The sequence below is a fragment of the Octodon degus genome, unplaced genomic scaffold, assembly GCF_000260255.1.
Source record: "Octodon degus isolate 3935 unplaced genomic scaffold, OctDeg1.0 scaffold00001, whole genome shotgun sequence".
Classification (NCBI taxonomy): Eukaryota; Metazoa; Chordata; class Mammalia; order Rodentia; family Octodontidae; genus Octodon; species Octodon degus.
This window is the reverse complement of record NW_004524577.1, coordinates 974,370-997,729: the sequence shown is the minus strand read 5'-3', so window position 1 is coordinate 997,729 and position 23,360 is coordinate 974,370. Positions and strand designations below refer to the sequence as shown.

The window sequence follows — 23,360 nt, the reverse complement described above, 5'->3', positions numbered from 1 at the left end:
AGAGAGAGAGAGAGAGAGAGAGAGAGAGAGAGAGAGAGAGACTTAACAGGAAAATAAATCACAAAAGTAAAACATTGCATTTTTTTTTTCTTTTTGCGGAACCAGGAATTGAACTCAGGCCCTTGTGCTTGCCAGGGAAGCACTTATTACACTGAGCCATCTCCCCAGCCCAAAACATTGCATTTTTAATATTTGTTGGATATTTATAAAAAGCGTCAACATGTTCAATGTTGACTTTTTTGTGTACACAGTCTAAAAAACAACAGAAATAAATTCTTATATAACTGCAATGAAAATACCAATAGCACTCTGCAAAAAAACGTTACTTTAATTATCATACCTAAGGCAGTATGCACACATGACAACATCATGGTACATACGTACACATGGCTTATGCTGACAGCACATGTGTTTTTCTCTCCTGGTCTCTCTGTAGGACCAACTTGACATCTCAGTGTCCTGCTGTTTGGCAGGGAGGTTCTTATTGTATAGTTAACAGGAATATAAAATATCAATAACATAAATTACTAAATGTTTAATATGTATTATGCATTTAGAACAGATGTCAACTTTTTCACATCAGCTACATGCAAAACCTAAAAGATAACATCAGAAACACACTTCTGCGTTGAACAACAATGAACATACCCATAGAGCTCTACCACAGAAGCAAGTCTGCTTCAACCGCCACGCCCAGGGCAGGCTTCCCACACAACGGATTGCACTGTGCTGAGCTTTCCTTTCCTTTCCATTCTTGTCACCTCTCTTCTCTTCCGGCTTTGTCAGGAGCTTGCTACTATGCTACACAACACACACTTAGCAGGGAAATAAGAGGAGTAAGACATCAACAAAATAAAATATCACGTGGGTAATGCATGCTTGGAATAGATATCAACATTTCCATATCAGCTTTGTTTACAAAACCTGAAAGATAACATCAAAAATAAGAAGTTGTGTGAACCACAGTATAAGCATGAAGAAACATCTACCACAGAAATAAGCCTTGCTTCAACCGCTACACCCAGGCAGCCTGCACGCACGACAACTACATGTTCCATATACACCAGTATTGCTTGCACTGATAGCCTGTGTTTGTTTTCCTGTCCTTTCCTATAGGGCACAGCTGACATCCTTTTTGTTTTCCTGCTGTCCTAGAAGGTCTTGGGGATGCTGCACCTCCCTGTCAGCTCACCAGTGTGTTCTGTGTTTTTTGTTTGTCTGTTTTTGCGTAGTTCCCTGGGCAGAAACATTTGTTTCTCTCTGCTGTAAAAGGTCTCTTGAGTTCCACATCCAGTCCTCTAAGAAAATTTCCCCGTGGTATTCTGCACTTGTTATTTTCTTTGCAAACTATCAAAACATCTTTGCCACGCAAGCTTAGGATCAACCACTGGCCAGGGCTTTGTGTTTCGCATAACATGCTAGTCGCTGCAGAACTCATCAACAACACCCACTCTACCTTTGGTTTGGTTGTAGGAAGTTTCCGTCTCAGGCTTCTGTTCTGTCGCTGTTTCCCTATCAGCAGTCCCTTGTGCTGAAATGTTGGCCTCAGCAGTTAGCAGCTGGTTTTCTGTGCGCTAGAGGAGGCCAATCTAAATCTTTCTGAAATCCAAGGATTGTACCGTACAGCTCTCTGTTCCGAGATTGCAGCATTTCATTTGGAATTTCTGCTTTGTTCCTGTGGACAGTTCCCGTGCTGCTCACCTTGTGCTCTGTTGGCAAATGTGACATCAATTGGAAACCGGTAGACCAGTAGTCCAGCGTCGCATCGCAATTAGTATGGGAGACAGGAGCAGCAAGTCTGACCACAACGCTGTTTGCTGTCTTACTGTACAAATAGTAAGCGCGTTTACCTAGAAGGTCATTCGTTTTTATGCCATATTCTGACTTACCAGTTTTCAATAAGCCATCTACATTCCTGCGATCACCGTAAGAAAGCCCTGCTGAGCACAGCTGAGCTATGAACGCCTAGTTCAGCTAGTGAGCTGTCACAACGAATGCACGTTTGCACATGGCTGCTGGTGCACACAGAGTGCCCCTCTTGCACTTCAGCCTTTGTGTGTTTCGCAGCATCTGGAAGCATTTCGCTTGTTACAGTTCCCAACACGGAGTGGCTGTGCTGGCATTCTGTCCGCTACGTTTCACCCCTGCCAAGACCCTCGCTATATTGTTGGGCCCGGTTCTAACACTGGACCGTTCCAGTAGGTTGTGTGACCACTTTGCAAATTTTGGACCACTGGTCCAGTATGTACTCACGATGCTGTTTTCTTGGTCATCTGAATCAAGTAGGCCAGCATTCCCTGTGTCTGTATCGGGGATCCTTGCTCCACGTCACTGTCACGGGAACTTGGCTCACGTGGCCAGTGTCACAGACATCATCGTTACTGCCCACCCCATCACTCTTCTGCCAGGAAAGCCTGTGTTTTACCAGGATAGATCCTCCTCCTCATCCCTGCACAAGTCATCAGATGATTCACTCTTGACCTCCTCCAAAACTTGCAAATCTTGTTTTTCATGTGCCATTGTACTGAATTTGGCTATTTCTACCAGCAAAATTAAAAGAAAAAAATAATTTAAAACAAAACCTGGAGTGGTGTGGGTCTGTCAGACCCTCTGTGATGCTCAGGTGAACATACGCAAAACCAGTTGGACAGCACCAAAGGTCGTTCCAAATCATGTGCTGCCACTTTTGCACATGCTCACTCCTTGCCAGGCATCATACCAAGTGGGTGAACACATAGATTGCTTCCTGTGTCCCTCGCGAAAAGGTACTGAGAAGCACAGCTGGTTAGTAGAAAGCTAAAGTACAACTTCAGAGTAGGAAAGAAATGGGTCCCCTCGACCCAGGCTTATGCCCTGTGGCCTAGGTAGCACACATGGGAAGACTTAGCACGTCTGAGGACCTGGTTTTGATATCTGGCACTGAACCAGAAAAAAAAAGGAGAGAAAGCAAAGAAAAAATAATTTAAGGAATATGCTCACTCCAGACATTTGTTAGGTCCTGAGGATGTAGCACTGGGTAACAACACCATCGGCTGTCCTTGTGGAACCAGCATGCTATGCAAGGCCCGCTATGCTCCTGGGAGAAAGCCATAAATATCCATTGGCTGCAGTGGTGGATGCAAGTGAGAGCCGTGGAGTGAGCCATGCCCATGGGGGCCCTGCAGGGGGCTCTGAGGTGCAGGGCGGTTACACCTCCTTATGCTCTTGCTATGTAACACATTTGACCTTCACGGCTTTATTCCTGACATGAGCAGAGCAATACCTGGCCCCGCTGGAAGAGCCTCAGAAGTACTTGCAGAACGACTGGATCTAATCCTCACGGCCAATCTGCAAGGAGGCTGCAGTTGTCACTGCATTCCAGGGATAAGCCCCTGAAGCCCAGAGAGAGGTGACTTTCCACATCCCACATCCTAGGGAGAGCTCAGATACGGGTCCATGCCTTCACCCACTGCATCAGTTTCTTTCCTTATTTATTTGGGTTTTTTGAGACAGGGTTCCATTGTGTATTTCAGGCTGCCTTGAAGTATGGATTCCAGGCTGGCCTCCAGCTCATGGGAATCTCCCTGCCTCAGCCTCCCAAGTGCTGGCTTTGCAGGCATGTGCCACACTGTCCAGTTTCTGTGCTGGTTTCTTACTGTTGCTGCCACAAAGTGCCACAAATTTAGTGGCTTAGAAAAATACACACGGATCAGCTTACCATTTCGAAGGTCGTTAGTCCTCAGAGAATCGAAGTGTCAGACACCCTGTGTTCCTTGTTGGAGGTTTGGGGGGCTGGTTCCCAATTTATAGAGCGACTGGTTGGTGTGCGGCTGTATCGCTCAGATTTTCCTATCTCCACCCTCCAATTTCACCTCTAGCTCCTTTCTTTTACAAGGACGGACCCTGGTGCTCACCTTGGGACCACCTGGAAATTCACCTGCTCTCCGTCTGGAGCTCCTCCATTCAGTCACACCTGCAGGGTCCCAAGGCCACGCAAGAGTTGTGTGGGTTTGAGTGCGACATCTTTAGGTGGCCATTGTTCAGTCTCTGTGTCCACGTACCCAACCATCTTTAGAACCCTGGATTTTTGTTTACTAACATCTTTAAACATGTGAGGAAATCAATAATAATAATAATCTAATGCGAGGAAATAGATAATCCCATCTAAAGGTAAAATTAGGAAAAAGTAAACTGAAAGGACTTAAAACTCCCCAGGCAAGAGAAAGAGATAGAAAGCGAGAGTATCTAGTGTTCTCTTATTATTATCATTATTGGTACTTGAGATCGAACTCAGGACCATTTTCTTGGCCTACAGGCACTCATGCCGCTGAGCTACGTCCCCAACGCTTCTTTTAATTTGTAGAGATTTACAGCAAATCTGCCAACTACCAACAATTATGGACGATGTGAAACGGCTTGTGCGCGGTGCCCTCTCTCTCCTCGAAAGCGCTCGGTCTGCGCGCAGGAACTCGGGTCTGAGGCCGCGGGGCGCCGCCCGGGGAGCTCGCGCGTGCCCCGAGTCCCGGGCCGGCTGCGGTCCCGCGCGGCGGCAGAGGCCGTGCGGAGGGGTGCGGGGCGCGGCGGCGCGGGACGTGCACGCGCCGTTTCTTCCCTCCAGCCGGCTCAGCCTCGCCGCCGCGCTCAGTCGTAGTGGGGCGCGGCAGGACGGCGGCCGCGGAAGCGCCGAGGGAGGCGGAGGCGGAGGCGGAGGCGGAGGCGGAGCGCGGCGGGCCGGCGGCCGCGGAAGCCTCTCTGGGCCGGCCCTCCGCGTCACAGCGCCCTTCGTCACGCTAACAGGCTCCGCGGGCAGCGCCTCACACACGGGCGGTAGCGTGGCCGAGTGGTCTAAGGCGCTGGATTTAGGCTCCAGTCATTTCGATGGCGTGGGTTCGAATCCCACCGCTGCCAGGTCCGAATGGTTCTCTTTTTCTTTTCGACTTCTCGCTCTTGATTTCTTTTTCCCTGTGAAGCCTTTTCTCTTCTAAAAACACGGAATGCGGAACGGGGGCGGGGGGGGGGGAGGAGAAGAGAAGGAAAAAAAAAAACAAAACACTTTGCCGAGCACATCTGCCCTCTCTCTAGTCCAAGACTGAAGACGCCTGCACCAATTCCACGCTTTTAAAACAAAAAACAAACACGGATCCCTTTCGCGAGAAGAATGCAACGGGGATACCCGTTTACTGTTGAAAACGTCCCGAGTCCTTAATTCAATGCTTCTAGGCTCAGGGCCACAGAGAGTGGGTCTCTACCTCCGGGGCACACAAGTTAGCGGTGGAGTGGAGGGTTCCCCAAACTCTCCCGGCTACAGAGCGCTAAACCCACCTCTTCTGTTCTCTGAAGGCAGCCCCAGCCCCAGTCAGCCCACAAAAGTATGGTAACAAGTCCTGTCTAAGGACGACCCCGACTCAGGACCACGCGGGCGAAACCCTCGCAAGGAGTCAGGCATTACAGACGTAAACGATTATTGCTGACCTTTTAGAAAATTGCACACAGACACAACAAATACGCCTACCGGGAGAAGCACGCTTCTTTTTAAGCCCGCCCACACACTGTGCTCCCTGCTCTCCGCGGAGACGTACTCGAGCCAGTTGGTCAGCGCCGTGGCGCGCTCCTCCCAGCCACCACCCGCGTGGGCATCGTGGGCATCGTGGGAGGGGGACACCCGGGCCAGTTACACACCGCCGTCCTGGCACCCGCGGTCCACACCGCGACGCCAGCGGGGCGGGGTCGGTGGAGGCCGGGCTGGGCCAAGACATTCTGGGGCTTCCTCCTGACAGAGGACAGTGCCACCACTGCCCTACGTCAGCGGGTAGAAACAGTACCAAGTCACAAAGCGCGACCAGTTAATCTTCTTTTCCCCATTGTAACCGTGTGGGTACTTTCGGGAGACCTGTAATCGCCTACAAAGTTTCCTTTTTCATCCCTTTCTGGTACAGAAGCCCGTGTTTACTAGGCTGAGTAACCTTCAAAAATCATAAATTAGGGACCCAAAGGCCAAGCTGGGCGGGACGGAAGCCGGAGTCAGACCTCCGTCAAGCTCCAGCTGGCAGCGGAGACCTGTCTGCAAAGCGAACCCACCACCTGGGATTCCGGCGGATCCCTCGCTGAGGGGACTGTCTGGCTCAGGGCTCCCAAAGGATTTCCGGGCACGCCCAGGGAGGCCAGGGCCGCCCCGAGAAGGACGCGCCAGTCTGGAATCGGGAGCAATCGGCGCAAACCCCAAATACTACCGCCTGGCCCCCAGGGGCGCGGAAGGCAGGAAGGCCCGGGAGGGGCTGGGGGCTGAGCCTAGCAGCACGGCCAGTCGGAGAGAGAATCGAAGGCTGGGCTCCAGAGCAGGGGGGTGGTCAGGAAGGGCAGAGCCCCAGCCCGGGAATGGTGTGGGGCGGCCCTAGGCACAGGCGGGGAGAAGCCTGGGACTGAGCGTGCTCCGAGGCTGCGACCTCCGCAGCAACAGGTTGAACAGGGGCGGAGCAGAGCTCAGCGCACAGCCCGGCGCACAGCCCGGGGGCGGGGCGGATGGTGAGGGGGCGGGGCCTGAATTTGGGGCGGAGCCACAGCTGGCATAGCCAAGTCCTGAAGCCAGGACCGGTCCAGAGGCGGGAGAGAGGCGTGGCCAGGGCTTGGGGGCGGAGCCACGGCTCCCAGGCGTAGACGAATCCCGAAGGCTGGGCGGGCGGGGCGGGTCCAGAGGCGGGAGAGAGGCGGGGCCGGGACTTAGGGGCGGAGCCACGGCTCCCAGGCGCAGCCGCGCACTGAAGGCTGGGCGGGCGGGGCGGGTCCAGAGACGGGACATGGGGCGTGGCCATATCTTAGAGGCCGTCGGGTGGCTCCCAGGCGCAGCCACATCCTGAAGGCGGGGCGGGGACCGGGCAAATCCAGAAGGGGGAACGGGCGTGGCAGGACTGGGGGCGGAGCCGCAGGTCCCCGGAGTAGCCGGGTCCACAAGGTGGGCGGGTCCCGGGCTGGAGCGTCTGCACCCCGGGGTGCGCGAGGCGGGGCAGACACCTGCGGGTAGCGGGCGTTCAGAGGCTCTGCGCGGCCTCCTGCAGAGGCTGCAAGCCTAGTACGTGCAGGGCCAGGCCGAGCAGGCCGAGCAGCAGCAGGAGCCCGAGCAGCAGCCGCAGGAGTGTCCGCGCCGCGGAGGCCCGCGGCTGCCGGCTCGCGGACTGCATGTATCGCTCCACAGAGTCGGCGAAGCTGAACTTGTCCGGCGCGTAGCCAAGCTGAGCACGGGCCTTGGCGATCCGGAAGGTGTGCGTCACGGCCACGGACTGCACCTGCGGGAGAGGCGGGCAGCGAGGGGCCGGGCTAGCGGGAGGCGCGAGCTTCCTCTGCCTCGCTATTTAGGGAAAGCAGCGCAGAGACTGCCCCTCCGTCTCCCAGAGATTTAAAAAATCTGAGCTGCTGCATCCTGTTTCTGCTGTGCCCTCCCCAGGGGGCCTTTCTCGCCTCCTTTCGCTCACAGATCTCCATTTCCTTGGGAGGCGCCGCCTCAGGGAGACTTTTCTGTGTCTTTCCAGGCCCGCGGAACTCGCACCATATCCCTAAGAAGCAAATGTCCTACCTCTGCCCTTCTCGCCCTTTGTTCAGGGCGGATCCCAGGAGGCCCCTGGATGTGGTAGGCTCAATATCTTGCCTGTGGTCTGTGTGTGGCTCCCTGGCAAACCGTCTCGTCTCTAAGAACCATTTTGCTGGCTCCCCTTAGCCTTAGACCTACTGTGGGGTGGGCCGCAGGCACAGCCTCCAGGCCCTCCTGGCTGCTTACATGGGCGTAAGAGAGATTCTCTCCAAGGTCTGAGCTGGATTTCTCTGCTACCAGATGGCCTGGGGCCTACTGGGCTCAGTAATGACAGCTATCAGGAACAGAGCACGGTTGGACCTGGCTAAGCCCTTTACATTTCTTACATCATTTTCTCCAGACATAGCACTATTTCCTCTTCGCATATTAGGAAATTGGCGATCAGAGAGGTTAATGACTTGCCCAAGGTCACACAGGAGGGTCACATGCGAGCCGGTGTTCTTCACTGGCATGCTGAAGCCCAAAGATACTCTCTCACCTGAGTCATTTCTTCCCCTCTTGTTCCTCGGATGAGCACTGGGAAAGATCTGCTGGCTTCTCCATTCTCCCATGGAGAATGGGCACTGACAGCCCCAGGATCAGGCTGTCGGGTCCCTGGACTCGGACAGTTTAGTGGGAGCGGGAAGGAGGGCAGTTCCTGTCCACTTTGGCCCAGCTGATCAGTCCAGGGCTTTGGCAGTGCGGAAGTAGCTTGGTCCCGCTGAGTTAGTGTTACTGGGCATACAGTAGGCGCTCAATACATGATGAATGGCTGACTGTAAAATCACCCCAAGGGCTGGTTGCTGTGCCACAGACCGGCCAGCAGGGGATGCCCTAGTCACAGCCCCTCAGCAGCTAACTACTGATGGACTTTTTGCCTCTGAGCTGGACAAGGGACCCACAGTTTAGGCCAGAGGGTCAAGGCCCTGCCTGTCCAGTTCAGCAGTGTCTTGCAGCTATTTTGCATTGGTGGGATTCCTGTAGCTGTTCATCAGCTCGTGGTTGAGTTTGGAATCATTTAGGTGTGGGTGAGAATCCCAGTACCACCAAGGGACTGTGCGCAGGTCATTTCACTGAGTCATGTCCTCCTCTGTAATGGACATGAGAACAATCTACAACTGAGAGTAGAGTGGAGATTCCATGCCACGGGGGGCTGGGCCTAGCACATCACCACTCAGCAGAAGACTCTGCGAGTCTGCACAGGCAAAGCAGAAATCGCAGGTGACGCCCCCCAGGGAGTACTGGCTATGGAACCTGAACCTAATTCCAGTGTGGCCTGACCACTTTCTGTAATGCTCAGTTTCTCTTCATAGAGTGGAGGTCATCATATTTTTTACTTTCCTAATTTAACAGGATATCTGAGAGAATAAAACAAAAGAAGGGATGAGAAAAGGCTTGGGAAATAACCCCAGACACCACCTGTTGCTTCCTGCTTACAACCTGCATTAAAACAGCCTCTTTTAAGCTGCACATGCTAAGCAAATACAGAACTGTGCTGTTACTCTGAGAGCAGCGTTCTGTGCCACATAGTAGGTGCTCAATGCACACTCACTGTCTGCTGAGCACAGGCTCTGAGCGCGTGTCCCCTCGGGCGTGTGTGGAGGGCCGGCCTCCAAGACAGTGGGGCTCAGCTGCTCTTGGGAAGCTCAGCAAACAACAGCCAGAAGGAGGGAAGGGCTTGGAGCTGTCCCATTCCAGAGCCAGCTGGCGCAGCCTGAGCCACAGCCCAGAAGATTCTAAAGAAGCCGGCAGGGGATTGGGCTCCGCGGAAGGTCCTGAGAGCGAGCGCAGGGGGCGGAGGCAGGGCCCGGAGGCAGGGAGCGGCCCAGGAGCCCACTTACCTCACTGCGCGTGAGCAGCAGGGGCAGACTGCCGAAGGGCCTCAGGGCCAGGTGCAGGAATTCCATCACTGCGGCTGTGGGGAGAGGGCCAGTGATTCGGGCTCTCACTTCATGCAAACCTCAGGGAGGCCTTGAGGATGAGCTAACTGGGGGCGCTACTGGCTTTTCTAAGGGTCCCTCTGAAAAAGTCACTGGGTTCCCTTAAGTCAGTAGCAATGCTGGGATGCCTGGTTAGCTGGGAAGGGCACCCACAAGCACCGTGTTATTACAGTAATGTTAAGGACTGACATACACCCGAGCAGACCCTGCTCCTGTTCTGCTGTGCTCCCTCAGGGAGGGTGGGTAGGAGCAGCGCTTCTTACCCTGGGCTGAGCCGTGGGCACTTTAGGGAGCAGGCTGCTTCCCTCCCAGCCCTCCTCTCGATCTTGGGGTGTGGCCAAGGCTTATATTTTTACTTTCCATTTTCAAAGCTCCAGGTGAGGCTACTGTGCAGTCAGGTGGAGAAACACTGAGTTGTCTGCGTGCCAGGAAGCGGAAGTGTGCACACAATCCCTGCCTACAGCCTCCCTGTGGCTGATGGCCAGGCATGCCAAACACACAGGGGGCAGTGCTGTGCACAAGGAGCTGAGCAAGTGTGCAAATGCTTGTTTTCAATGGCAAGATCCCAGTGCCTTGAAAACATAGCAGGTCCAGTCTAAGGTGTGCGGGGAACCCAGGACTTGAGAGCCACCTGGCCCCCACACTGGTCATGCCGTGCCAGATGCCTACTGTGTCTTCTAGCAGGAAGCTGGGGTGAAAACAGGGGCAGCAGCAAGGATGTGGTGGTGGGGTGGGGACAGACACTGACCTTCAGGATGAGGAGGGTCATCTGGGGTTAACAGGACCTTTGCATGTCCCAAGGTAGCCCTCACTTCAGGGTGACCTTGGGGCACAGGGCAGCCCCAGGGCCCCTTCACTGGCACCTGCCAGTGCAGGCAACAGGAGCCAGCCATGCCCAGGTGTCCATGCAGCCAGCTCAGAGTGCCTCAGAGGATGGGTCTCCCCATCTCTACACTGGGCCAGTCATGTGGGCTTTGCAGGGGGAGTGGGGCTTAAACAAGGGTCAAAGCCATGACGAGGGGAAGGGTACCTCCAGCACCAAGTGTCAAGGCCTGCACCCCTCCAAATGCAGGGCAGGGCTTGGCAATTTGGAGCCTGCCCCTCCTAATCCAGCCCTGGCTTTGCAATGGGGCAAAGCATGTCTTATGTGCAGCTGGTACACAGTGGCAATAGCCCACGCATGCTTCTCCTTACCTGTCACATAAACCCATGAAGTAGGTACCTGGACCCAGGGCTGGCTGTGCCCCAGCTTCTCAAACTGCAAGGGAATACATCTGAGATGAGAACAGATTGTTCAGGGGCTGGTGTGGGAAGCCCACCTGGCCTCTAACCACACTAGCCGAGGATGCCCCAAGACCCATAAGCATACTCCAAGCCAGCCCAAGTCTGCGGTGGTCTTGAGTAGGGCTTGAGAGTGTGGCCGGTCTGTAACCTGGGATCATCTGGGTCATTTGATTATTGCTTATATCTGTCAACACCAAAAGACACTTTCAGGTACTTAAGTCGTATCTGAGTTTTCTAGAACTGACTTTTCTATTACAGGGAAAATAGCAAGCGCGAGAAGGTGGCTGAGACACATGAAAGAGCAGGCTGGCACGGGCTAAACTGGGCTCCTCATGGCAGGAACTCTCCAGGCCTCAAAGGCAGATCATAGCAAGGCTGAGGAGGAGGCACTGGGGCCTCTTCCACTACAGGGAACACGAAATACTGCAGCTGCTTTGAGAAGGAGTTTGGTGGCTCCTCTAAAGGTGGTAAGCACCGTTACCTGCAACCCAAGACCCTCCTAGGAATCTGTCTAAGAGAACCGAAAGCACAGGCCCACGCACGTGCTCACTGTTAACTATTTACAACACCCCGGAAACGGAGAGCCCACATTTCTGTCAGCTGGTGAATGTACGGAGCAGTAGGTGCCGTGGCCACGGAAGGGAGTATCGATGGCAAGAGAAAGGACTGAAATCCTGGCAGGATGCATGCCACAGCACAGATCCGAGCTGAAAATGTTGGGAAAGAGGCAGATGCACGAGGTCACACCCCGTCTCCCTTCGCAGGAAGTGTGCAGAAGGAGAAAACCCACAGAGGCGGGCTTGGGCCGCTTAGGGTTGGGGCTGCTACAGGTGAGACTTGTTCTGTTCTGAGGAGGATGATGACTTGCTTTAAAATGAACAAGGTGGTGTTTGGACAGCTCCCAGTAAACCAGAAATCACTGACTTGTTTGCTTGAAATAGGTGAACAGCATGGTTTGTGAGTGGTATCTCCATAAATTTGTGATTTAAACAACCAAACCAAAACTCCTGTGGGGTGTCAGACCGAGAGGACAAATGATCTCTTCCTGGCTATGCCGGGCTGGCTTTGCCCATCTCTGGAAGGTTACCCTGGCAAGGGAATGGTGAGCTGGAGGATGAGCCCACCGCCCAGGCTCTGCTCTGTCCTGTCAAGGCAGCCTGGCCCCTGGGGGCCTCTGTGGGCTCCCGAGAGAGGAGACCAGAGTTCCCACCGGAGCCCAGGGCTGGCATCTCCCTGTGTGCTTTGGCACCTGCTACAACACCTGTTCAGGGCCTCTACGCGCAGGACAGGGGACCACAGAGCAGGACGGGGACGTAGCTCAGGGAGGACGCTTACTCAGCATCGCTTGCTTAGCATACACATCCATCCCTAGCTTGACAAAGAAAAGCACCAAAGCAACCATGAGAGCCCCAGAGGGCTAGAGGCGGATACAGATTGGCAGCAGGTAGTCCTAATGTGACAGCCTTGGATTGTTCTGGAAGTGGAGGAGGATGAGCAAGAGAGAACACAGGGTTCCAGAGCCTCCCTGTGAAGGGGCTGGTGTCCAGACACCTACCAGCGGGGTCATCCACTCAAAGAGGTTGACGCTCTCCCCATCGTTGATGTAGTAGGCCTGCCCACTCTGAGGGGGACACGAGAGGAGGACAGTGAGACAACTGCCCCCCAGCCTGACCTCAGCCCTCTGATGGTTTCAACCCCTTTATTCTCTTGAGCAGCCCCCAGGCCCGGGGATAGGCACTGTATGTTCTAAGGCCACCAAACTGACAAGCTTTGTGACCCAGATTAAGTCAAGCTTTCTGTGCCTCAGTTTCTTCATCTGAGAAATGGAGAGATAATAATGGGCACCCCCTCGGGCTGTTATAGTCATGGAATGTAATATCTATGTGGCTGATATTTCCGCGTCAGCACACCAACCTTGTAGTTACGTGAAGAGCTAATGGCACTTTAGAAAGTGGCCTCCACCCCGTACCCCCGGGCCCCCTGGGCCCACAGCCCTGCCAGCCAGCCAGCCGAAAGGAGGAAGAAGACTGGGGCGGGGGCGGAGCCTCCCTGTGGGGGGCGCTCGGGGAGACTCACGGCCACGTAGCCCTTGGCTGCGGTGAGGGCCTCCGCCGCCAGCACGTGTGCCTTCACGAGATTACGCACGTGGACCCAGTTCATCCTCATCCCGCGGTCCCCGAACCGGAACATGAACAGCCTCTTCTTGATGTGGCTCTGGTGAGCGGGGAGGGGCAGGGTGTGCAGACTGAAGCCAGGCCTGGCTGTGCGCAGCCCGAGTGCTCCTGGCTCGCTCCGGGCAGGCCTCGGCCCCCAGCCGCCTTCCCTTTGCTTCGCTGCAACTCATCTGCAGACCCGCCCGGCCCATGTGTGCAGTGTCCGGCCGCTCCTCACCCCGCTGGCTGCCGCCCTGGCCTCTTGCCTGGGCGCGTGGGGTCGTCCCAGCTGCTCCCATCTGCCCAGCCTCACGCCCTGCCATCTGACTCTGCACAGCCAAGGGGATCCTTAACCCCAAGTTGGGGCCGGGGTCTCTTCTGAGCTTGGAACAGCCCAGGGGAGCCCTCCCTGCCATGGGGAGAGCCCAGGCCCTTCCCACAGCCAGGAAGTGCTTTCGGGTCAGGCCCCAGGTACCGCGTGACTGTGTCCCCCACTGACGCTCTCGTGGTCACCCTGCCGCAGCCACCTTCCTGTCCCCATGCCTCATCTGCCAGCACACTGGTAACTCAAAGAGTCTATTGTCCTCTCCTGGGGGAGAGTGAAAGCCCCCACGGCAGGGTCATCTGGCGGTCCCTGACCTTCCTAAAACCTAGGACAATCCTGAGCATGCAATAAGAAGTCAATATTATTACTATCCAATGAATAAATGGGGGGGCAGTCACTGAGGTTGACCCCCACCTTCCCTGAGAGCCTGGCCAATTTTTTTAAAAGATAGTGATAAGGTCCTGGTACAACAGCACTCCTGCGCCCCACACCAGAGCAGCCCTGCTCTGGTGACTCTCCCTGGCCCCTGTGACCTGCTGCTTCCATCGGGTGGATTCAGCCACAAGGTGCTGCCTGCCCAGTGTGCTCTCTTGGCCGCTGCACCGAGCTGCCTCCTCCGCCCCAACTCTCTTCTCTCTGGCTCCCCAGCTCTCAGGATCCTTGTCCCGCTCCACACTGCTCCCTCCAGGAAGCCCTGTGCCCTCCCAACCTCCCACCCTCCCCTGCTGGCTGGTTCTCCTTTCCCTCCACTCCATCTCTGTCTCCCTGGCAAGAATGTGGAAGCAAAGGGCAGGGCCTGGAGCCTCACGTGGCCACGTCCCCAGCACATGCTTAAGGCAAGCACATGTGAATGGAGGTGACACATCCCGTATCCCTGGAGTCACAGCTCCCTTCCCCTGGCCTGCTGGGCCTAGCTGGCCCATACCAGGAGTGCTGATCCCAGAGGGCCTGAAGAGTCTGCGCTGGTGGGGGCAGTGGGGAGGGCGCAGTGGGATGGCTCCCTCTGCCCCCGGGGTCCCAGGGAGCCCTGCCCTCAGACCAGCGTGTCCCCAGGGATGGGGAGGGTCCGATCCCTGTGCTCATGGGCCCGGCTCGCTCTGCCTCTGCCTTGTTCTTCTGGGACAACCGTACCGCAATGCGGGGCAGGTGTTTCTGCTCTTCAGGGCCATAAATCCCTGGCGGCCGGAGGACACAGGTGCGAAGAGTTCCTCCTCCTAGGACAGAAGGGGGTGGTCAAGGTTGGTGGGCGGAATGGGAACCATAAGCTGGAGGCCATGATATAGTCTCCCAGGAGTGACCCTTGGACCCAAAACCCTTGGAGGCTTCCCTTCCTCCATGTCCCTTGGGCTGTCCCCACGTGGGAGTCACACATCTGGAAGTCTGTCTTCCAGAAGCCATGCCACACCCTTCCTGGATAAGTTCCCTTTTCTCAAGCAACAAGCCAGGCTGGGGTCCCCACATTACAATGGAACACCCAGACTGCCCCTTTCCTCGCGTCCTTACTCTCCAGCAAAGCCCCGTGGAGTGGGTGCAACCGTGCCCCCAGTATGTCCACGTTCTAGAACCTGTCGGTGTTGACCTTATTGCAAAAAGCATCTTTGTGGCTGCAGTAAGGATCTCGAGCTGGGATCACCCAGCTGGCCTTACGTCCAGTGACCAGTGTCCTTACATTAGACTCACAGAAGAGACAGAGAGATGAGAGGCCACACGAAGACAGAGGCAGGGAGCGCAGGTCTGCGGGCCAAGCAGAGGCTGGAAGAGAGGAGGAGGACCGCCCCAGCCTTCGGAGGAGAGCAGCCCGACACCCCTCCAGGTCAGGCTCTGGCTCCCAGGCGGAAAGAGAAGAAATTTCTATTGTTTCAAGCAGCATTTGTGATAGCCGTAGGTTACACACCCTCAGAGGCAGAACACAGCCACGCGGACTTGGGACCTCTCTGTTGGGTCCCAAGTTAGAGGGACGCCCCCGGGACTGGCGTGGGGCACAAGGAGTAGCCATGACCCCGGATGACCGGGCTGCACTCCTGGAAGGTGGGTATCGGGTGAGCAGCTCTGTAAACAGCCCACGGCTAAGCTTAAATTCTAGGTCTCCGGAGCATGGTGGCTGGAGATCAGCTTGCAGCTGGCGGGCACAGGGCGGCCACGTCACAGAGGGGCCGGGCCAGGGTATCCATGACTGCCCTGACCACGGAAAGCTGGGGATGCTCATATAAATAATTCCCAGCCAGGGGATTAGGTGTCTAGCGGCATGCTGTGGTCTGCCTGGCTGGGGAGGTTCTGGGCAGAGAGGGAATTCAACTGCACAATGTCAGACTCTAGGAAAACACAGTTGTGGGACCAGTTGTGGGACCAGGGGTCGAGGCCTGGCTGGCCCAGGGGGAGGGGGAGGGCAGGACCCCAGGCCCAGGGACCTGCCCCTCTCGGCCTGGAGCACAGCACGGTGCTGAGGCCTACGCTCTGGGGTTAGGCTCTCCGGGGTCGCAATCCCACCTCCGCCACCTAACCATTATGTGACCTTGAGTTAAGTCTGTCACTCTCAGGTTTTGCCTTTTGCACCTGTAAGCCAGGGCTTATAATTTCAAGCATTTCTCCCCTCCAGAATCATTTAGCTCTCGCAGTGGGATAGCTTTGGTAATGAAGGGAGACCCAGCTTATCTCATTAAGTTTGCTTTCTGAATTTCAGAAAGCCAGGAGTGATCACTTAGATAAGAAGGAATTTATCTGGGTGGATTTAGCTCCTGAGGTTAGAAGGCAAGGAGGCCCAAGGCGCTCACTGCCCGGGAAGCTGTGGAGAATGCAGGTCTTCTGCACAGCATTAGCCTATTACAGGAAGCCCTCAGTAGGTGTGGGTTACTCTGCTGTAATCACAAAGGGTAGCACAAAACAGCAGCCGAGGCCATTTTTTCTGGCATGTTATTAAAGGCTAAGCTGTAAGGCCCCTTCAGAGTGCTGCAGCTCTGCCCATATTCATACTGTTCTGTTCTTTTCTTTACGGAGGACTCTAAAACTGGACCCACTCTCTTGAGACAGAAGAGAGGTCTGGCATGGGGTAGCTTCAGTCTTTTCCCATTAGAGAGATGGGAAGAGGGCAGAGAGGACCTGCTCCTGTGGCTGCAGCCCTGGCAGGTGAGAAACAGCCTAGCCGTGTGCACGGCCCTCAGAGTGAACGCCCAAGGGCCCAGGAGGTGTCCTTGAGAAGGAAGGCCGGCCTCACATGCTTGTTGGCTGAAAGCTCCAATCACCAGATATTTGGAGGGGGCAGGAGGGGCAGGCAGGCTTGCTGCGAGCAGGGCCTGTGATGCTCACCCGGGAGAGGGGTCCCGTTCGCCATCAGGGTCAGCTGGTCTGCGATGGCTTTGGTTCGGGAGTAGTGGTCCATGTGCTACCGGAGGACAAGAGAGCAGAGTGACCCGCTGGGATCCCACGTCAGGATCGCAGCACTGTGGGCAGCACTGGTTCATCCCAGCCTGGCCCTAGGCAATGGGTCCTCTAGGACCATGTGCACGTGGAGTCGGGGGACTCCTGCTTCAGCACTGCTGAGCTGGGGGCCCACAGCCCTGCTCTCCCTCTGGGTGGAGGACAGGGTGTCTCCTTCCATGGTCATGGCAGCAGAGGGGGCACCGGGATCACAGCAGTAAGGTGACCACGGCAGGTAGGCTCAGGCAGGCTCTCAGCGACTGCTGGCACCTGGCCCTTGGCGCTGATGCTGAAAGTGTCCCCACGGGGTCTGCACACCAGGTCCCTCATCTGCTCCCCACAACCCGCCAGGCAGTTTGCCCCAGTGATGAGAGGAGCTTCGGTGATGAAGTAACTCGCTCAGGTCACCCAGGTCAGAAGGGGCAGGTGGGGGTGCAGCCAGGTCTGTCTGGCTTCAGAGCTCCTCCAGCCGTGACAAGATGAAACGGAGGTGGGCTGGTCTCCTGGCTGGGGGCCTTCCGTGGGCACTCACCCGGAGCTGCGGGGACAGACCCGCCCTTCGCCGCCCCCCTCTGGGCCACGCCCACCTCCGGGCCTCAGGTACCTTGTCCAGCGGGAAGTATGGCACAGAGTCCTCGTCACCCTGCTCTATGGGCTTCCCGCCAAACGCCACATTGACAGTGCTGGTGTAGACGAGCCTTGGAACCCGCCGGTGGACACAGGCTGCAGCGAGGACGCACAGGGCCGCAGTACATGCGCAAGGGACCGAGTGTGAGCAGAAGTCTGCCAAGACTTTGTCTTCAAAGCTCAAGACACACCCCAGGCTGATGCACCCAGAATCGAGAGGTGCTGGGGGATGCACCCCTTAACTCGAGTGTAGGCTGAGTCCCGCCCCGTGGACCCCTGCGCATCAGGCCTGCTCCTTCTTCCTTCTCAGTGTAGCTTTGGCCCCTGAGCCACCCTTCAGGCACAGATCAGAAGAAAGCCTCACTCAGCACGAAACGAGGAAGCAGGCAGAGCGGGGTCCCGGAGAAGGCAGCGCGGAGCCGCAGGACACCACAGGCCTCCTATCGGGGCATGGCACACTCTCCCTCTGTCCCTCCGCGCCCTGACGCCTACTCCCCCCTGCCTCCCCACCCTGACAGGCTCCGGGCAGCTCACACGCAGGGGAGACGCTCTGCACACAGGTCCTTGGCAGGGCGGGCACACCAGCCAGGAGGGCCCCGCCTCTGTGCCCCCACCTCCGAGGAGCTGGGCCTGTGGCCCCGGAGGGAGCGGAGGAGGAAGCGCGCAGCCAGTGCCGCCCAGGCCACACCGGGCACCTACCATCGATCACTCGCTTTGTGCCTCCGACGTTGATAGACTCAATCTGCTCCTTTTGCAGCTAGAAGACAAGAAGGAGTGGGAGGTCACCATGCGGTCTCTTGCCTTGTCGCTGAGGCCAGAGGCCGGGCACAGGGGCGGGCAGGATGTCCAGCTCTGCTGCAGTGCCCTCAACGGCCCCGGGGTGGGCGGGAGGATTGAATAGGATGCCTGGGGGACGAGGACTGGGGTTTGGAGAGCGGGACCCACAACCTGTGGCATTGTCCTCCTGTTCTCAGAGTCCCAGCTTCCTTCATCTGGTGAGACAGACAGAGGGAGACCAGGCCTCTGGTGGGGGCTGGGTGTAGAAGCCAGGACGAGGGTCTGCAGCACTGGCCCCCGTGTACCAAGGACTGTGCAAGGGTATTGTGATCCCCGTTTCGCTGGGTCCCTACGTCACCACTAGGAGGTGGGCTGTTCATTTACTCAGTACTGGAGACTGAGCTCAGGGTCCTCACTCTGAGCCATCCCCAGCCCTTTTTATCTGATTTTTAATTTTAAGACAAGGTCTTTTTTTTTTTTTTTTTTTTTTGTACTGCAGATTGAACTCAGTGGGCGGGGGAGATAGCTCAGTAGAATAAATGCTTGCCTGGCAAGCACAAGGGTCTGAGTTCAATACCTGGTTCCAGAAAAAAAAAAAAAAAAAAAAAGAGATTGAGATCAGGACCTTGCACTTGCCAGGCAGGTGCCTATGCCGCTGAACTATCTCCCTGGCCCTTAAGGCAGGGTCTTGCTAGGTCACTAAGTGGTTCGGTCTAGCTCAAACTTTAAATCCTCTTGCCTCAGCTTGAGAAGGTGCTAGGATTACAGGCATGTGCAACCAAGCCTGGCTTACTTTTTTTTTTTTTTTCCTTCTTCTGTATTTAGGACAGGGTCTGCAGGGTATATAGGGTCTCACTATGTAGATTGGACTCGTAGTGATTCTCCTGTTTTCAGCCTCCACAGTGCTAGGATTACAGGTGTGCACCACCACGCCCAGGCTCAATCACCTTCTCAGCCTGCCCCGAGGGCAGGGCCCAGCACTGCATGCTGGTGCTGGGGATTGAACTCCAGCCATACACTCTGCATAAGCAGGCTCTTTAGTCCTCTGAGCTATCAGGCAGGCCCTCCAAGCCTGGCTTTTATGTTCACTTTTAAAAATATATTGTCATTGTAGTGTTTTTTGTTTAATAGGTAATAAAACTATGTGTTAAAAATCATTCAAAGAGGGCTGGGGAGATAGCTCTGTAGTCTAAGTTCCTGCCTAGCCAGCGAAAGGACCTGGGTTCAATCCCTGGTATCACATGCTGTGCCAGCCCCAGAACCTTGAGGGCACCGTGCCAGCCCCCAAAACCGGGTGTTGTGGCACAGGCATGGAATCTCAGCACTGGGGAGGCTGACACAGGAGGATCACTATGAGTCCGAGCTGCATAGTGAGACCCTGCACCAAAAACATAAATAAATAGAAGATTAAAAAAAATAATCCAAACAATAAAAGTTATCTGGTGAAGAGGAAATTTCCCTCCCACTCCTCATTCCTTCTTCTTTTTCCCCGGGCAGAGGTAACCACTGCTCACAGTGTGATTTTAGAGATGAAGTATGCTTATCGGCACCAGCACAGAGATGAGGAGTAGTCGGGGGCAGAGCGCCCGCTCAGCCCGTGGGAGGCCCTGTGCTCCATCTCCAGCAGCAGGGAGAAAAATGAAGGACAGGGGAGAGAGAGAGGAAGGCAGACAGACAGACGACAAATCAGCACACAGGCCTGCGTGAGTACAGAAATAAGTGATCACGCCTGCCATTTTCTTCAAACAAAAGCAAAACGGGACCCTAAACACTGTTTTGTGCCCCGTGTGGTTTCACTCACAGTTCATTTACGTAGTCCCCAAATAATGAACATTTAAGTTATTCTTGGTGCTTTGTTATTAAAAAATAATGGCACAAATAAATAAATCAGTGCAAGTTCTTCATTTTTTTTCTTTTTTAAAGCAATTATTGGGCAGTGGAGAGAGCTCAGTGGTCTAAGAGCATGCCCAGGTAAGTACAAGGACCTGGGCTCGATCCCTGGCACCACATGTTGCGCTGGCCCCACCTCCAGGTATGCAGAGCCAGCCAACGAGACCAGGTGTGGCGGTGCATGCCTACGCCTGTAATCCCAGCGCTGGGGAGGCTGAAAACAGGAGGATCACTAGGAGTCTGAGCTGCATAGTGAGACCCTGCACCAAATATATAAAATTAAAAAATAAAGACATAAATAAAGCAATTTGGACTGAACTACATCTCCAGCCCATTTTCCCATTTTTTAATTCAAGGCAGCTAAATCACCCAGGCCAGGCCACAGCTCTGGATGCCCCCTGCCTCCGACTCCCAGAGCACTGTGCTCAAAGTCCCGAACCATGACACCAGCTACCATTGAGTCGGGGTGTGCAGATGTCTTTGTAGCACACAGTCACACTTCTGTGAGAAGCCTGTGACACAAGCAGTGCTACTGTCCTCCTCTTCAGGTGAGGAGAGGCTCTGAGGAGATAACGTGCCTCAGGTACAATAGTTAGAGGGCAGCAGAACTGTGTTTGGTGTGGTTGCAGACGACCTAGGAGTAGCTAGGAGCAGCCCAAATCCTCCCTGAGGAGGAGGAGGAGAGCCATGAGTTCCGTCTGGGCCTGACAGGCAGAGCCCTGAGCCCCGTGCTCCCCAACTCCAGGTGGGAAGTGAGGGCCTCACCTTCTCAGCACCAGACATCCCATAGGAGGCCACATGGAAGACACAGCCTACCCCTTCCAGGGCGTGGAACAGAGCTTCTTCATCTCGGACATCAGCCTGAGGCAGGGGAGGCAGAGATGGGGAAGGAGGTCAGGCTCAAAGCAAACCTCCACAGTAGCACTGCACCCTGCCGGTCCTAGAAGTGGCCCCTGACCTGACTCAGACAGAGCCTGTGTGAGGTCAGGAAAGACTGGCGGCGCGTGGCTGTCTTTGGCCCCCACTCTCCAGGCCCCAGGGCTGGGCTAGCTGTCTCGCAATGTACTACTTCATCAGCTCCCCATGAGAGCCTTGGAAAGTAGATGGGATCCTCAGCCCTGTCTGTGGATGAGGACCACGGCTGAGGGCCATAGAGCCTGTGACCTTGGCTGCCCAGGTGGGAGAGAGAGAAGCCCAGCCCCACAGCCTGCCCTGCACTGCCCCACTGCCTTCATGTAAGACACTGCCCCTGCCCATCTCCTCCAGTCTCTGCACCTGGATGAACTCCATCCCTGGGGACAGTTCCCACTGGGGTCTGCGGAGGTCGAGCAGGATGACAGAGGTGCCACTCTGGGCCAGGCTGGACCCCAGACTAAAGCCCAGGTAGCCTCCTCCTCCCGTCACCAGAACCTTCTGCCTGGGGGCCTGCGTGGGTTTGGCTTCAGTCTTCTGCTGTGGTGCTGGTGCTGGTGCTGTCGATTCACTGGGTTTGGGCCCAGAACTAGAGCCCCGTCTGGCTGCAGGCCTGACTTCTGGCCCAGGTACAGGGCCAGCCTCTGGCGCAGGTGATGGGGCAGCTCGCGGGTCAGCTACGGGCCCAGCCCCTGGTCCACCTAGTAGAGCAACTCCAGCACTGCGTACTGACCCGGCTCCCGGCCCAGGTGCTGCGGTAGCGTCAGGCCCTGAAACAGCACCAGGTCCTAGTCCGGACCCCAGGACATCACTGGGCGCTGGCCCAGGCCTGGGCACCATACCAGGCCCTGGCCCGGGCCCTGACCTCAAGCCAGAGCCTGGACCTAAGACCCCTCCCCAGGCTTGGCAGACAGGGCAGCTCTTCTCGCTCTGGCCTGAAGCTCTGCAGATCTCCGGGGAGAGGCCTGTGGGGTTGGGCTTCATCCTCTACAGAGCCATGCAGACAAGAAACTGTCCACCTGTGGAGAAAGACAGAGGAGAGAATGTTTTAAGGTGGTCTCAAGCCATAAATATTATCAAACTCCTTGAATTGAAGGGAATTCCAGGTGGAAATTAGAGACCCACCAAACTCCCAGTGCACTGGACCCTTTTGGGACCTCAAGAGTAATCCGGGTGTGGAGGGGCAACCTATAATCACAGTGCTCTGGGAAGCTGAGGTAGGAGGATCACAAGTTAAGACAGGTCTTGCTAAATCACTGAAGAGCCCAAGCTGGGTTCAAACTCACAATCTTCCTATCTCCGCTTCAAAATGCTGGTTGACAGGTGTGCACCACCATCCCAGGCAGCGAGGTCCTTAAAAATGTCACTGCCTTGCAGGATCCACAGCTGTGCAATGCGCCGTGTCGCCCGTCTACCTCGCGGGGTCTCCGGCGACGCCAAGACCGCAAGCCCTGCGGGTTGGGCTGGCCGCGGCGCGCTCAGCACCTAGGACAGTGGCTGGGTCGCCCTGGCTGCCGAGGAAAGAAATCCCTCGGATTCGTTTGGTGTCTAGAGCGCAGGGCCAACCCCGAGGTGGCTGCACTCCGCTTTCCCGCAGTCCCCAGGGTGGTAGAATCGAACCTTCCCATCACCCAGAGGAGGAAAACGAGGCGCAGAAAGCGTTAGGGAGCTACGACCGGAGTTCCTATAATAGCCCAGCTAGATCCAGGGCGGCGGGAGCCCTAGCGCGGGATTTGCAGAGCGGGTTCGGGATCGGGATCCCGGCGCCCCTAAGCCTTCTCCCCAGGCCACACCCGCCGGGCTGCGCCCACCTGGCCCGGGCTCCCGCGAGGCTGCTGCTCCTCGCGCGGTGCCGCGTCCCTGCCGGTCAGCCGGGCCGTGGCCACCTAGGTCCAAGAGAGGCGGAGCTGGGTCGGAACCGCCCACCTGTCGTCCCGCCCCGCAGCCCCGCAGCCCCGCAGCCCCGCAGCCCCGCAGCCCCGCAGCCCCGCAGCCCCGCAGCCCCCCAGCCCCGCAGCCCCGCAGCCCCGCGGGCGGCAGCGGGGCCTCTCCACGCCGAAGCGGCTTCCTCTCCGCCCACCGCCGCCCCTTCGCGCTCGTCCTCTGCTCCACGGCCTCCCGGCTTTTCCCCTGGCTTCTTCCTTTTTCCTCCCCCATCTGCTCGTTGCTCCACCGATTCCTCCACCTCTGCGTCCGCGCGTTCTTCCATCCACGCGTTACTGGTATCTGCTCAGTCAGCTGTTCATCTGCTCTTTCATCGGTCGGTCCAAACGCTCACCAGGGGCAGCCCCACTGTCCTTCCGCCTGTTGTATTGCCTCTTCGCTCCCCTTCTTTCCTTCCCCACTTCCACCTGTCCAACCAGCTCCGGCTCATCCAGTTTATTCCCAAACTGTCCTTCTCCCTTCCCTCCCGTCTACTCTGTCTGGCATCTTCTGCCCAGCTGTGTCCCTCCGTTCACTAAGTCCACCATTCCTCTTTTCACGCGCGGTTCTCTAGC

At 56.2% G+C, this 23,360-nt stretch overlaps 1 protein-coding gene and 1 non-coding gene across 2 annotated transcripts; one reads left to right on the top strand and one right to left on the bottom strand.

The window, feature by feature from the left end:
- The first annotated feature begins 4,805 nt into the window (after positions 1 to 4,805).
- Positions 4,806 to 4,887, top strand: Trnal-uag. The gene has a single exon. It is a non-coding gene; the product is annotated as a tRNA-Leu (tRNA).
- A 2,117-nt stretch (positions 4,888 to 7,004) lies between these two features.
- On the bottom strand, positions 7,005 to 21,846 carry Sdr42e2 (short chain dehydrogenase/reductase family 42E, member 2). Its single transcript, XM_004623116.1, has 12 exons — positions 21,792 to 21,846; positions 21,226 to 21,410; positions 20,716 to 20,811; positions 17,983 to 18,040; positions 17,261 to 17,379; positions 16,546 to 16,621; positions 14,374 to 14,456; positions 12,841 to 12,978; positions 12,320 to 12,385; positions 10,675 to 10,738; positions 9,382 to 9,455; positions 7,005 to 7,259 (listed from the first exon to the last, which is right to left on the bottom strand). Exons 1-12 carry the CDS (start codon positions 21,844 to 21,846, stop codon positions 7,005 to 7,007), a joined length of 1,269 nt encoding a protein of 422 aa, XP_004623173.1.
- Positions 21,847 to 23,360: the final 1,514 nt, after the last annotated feature.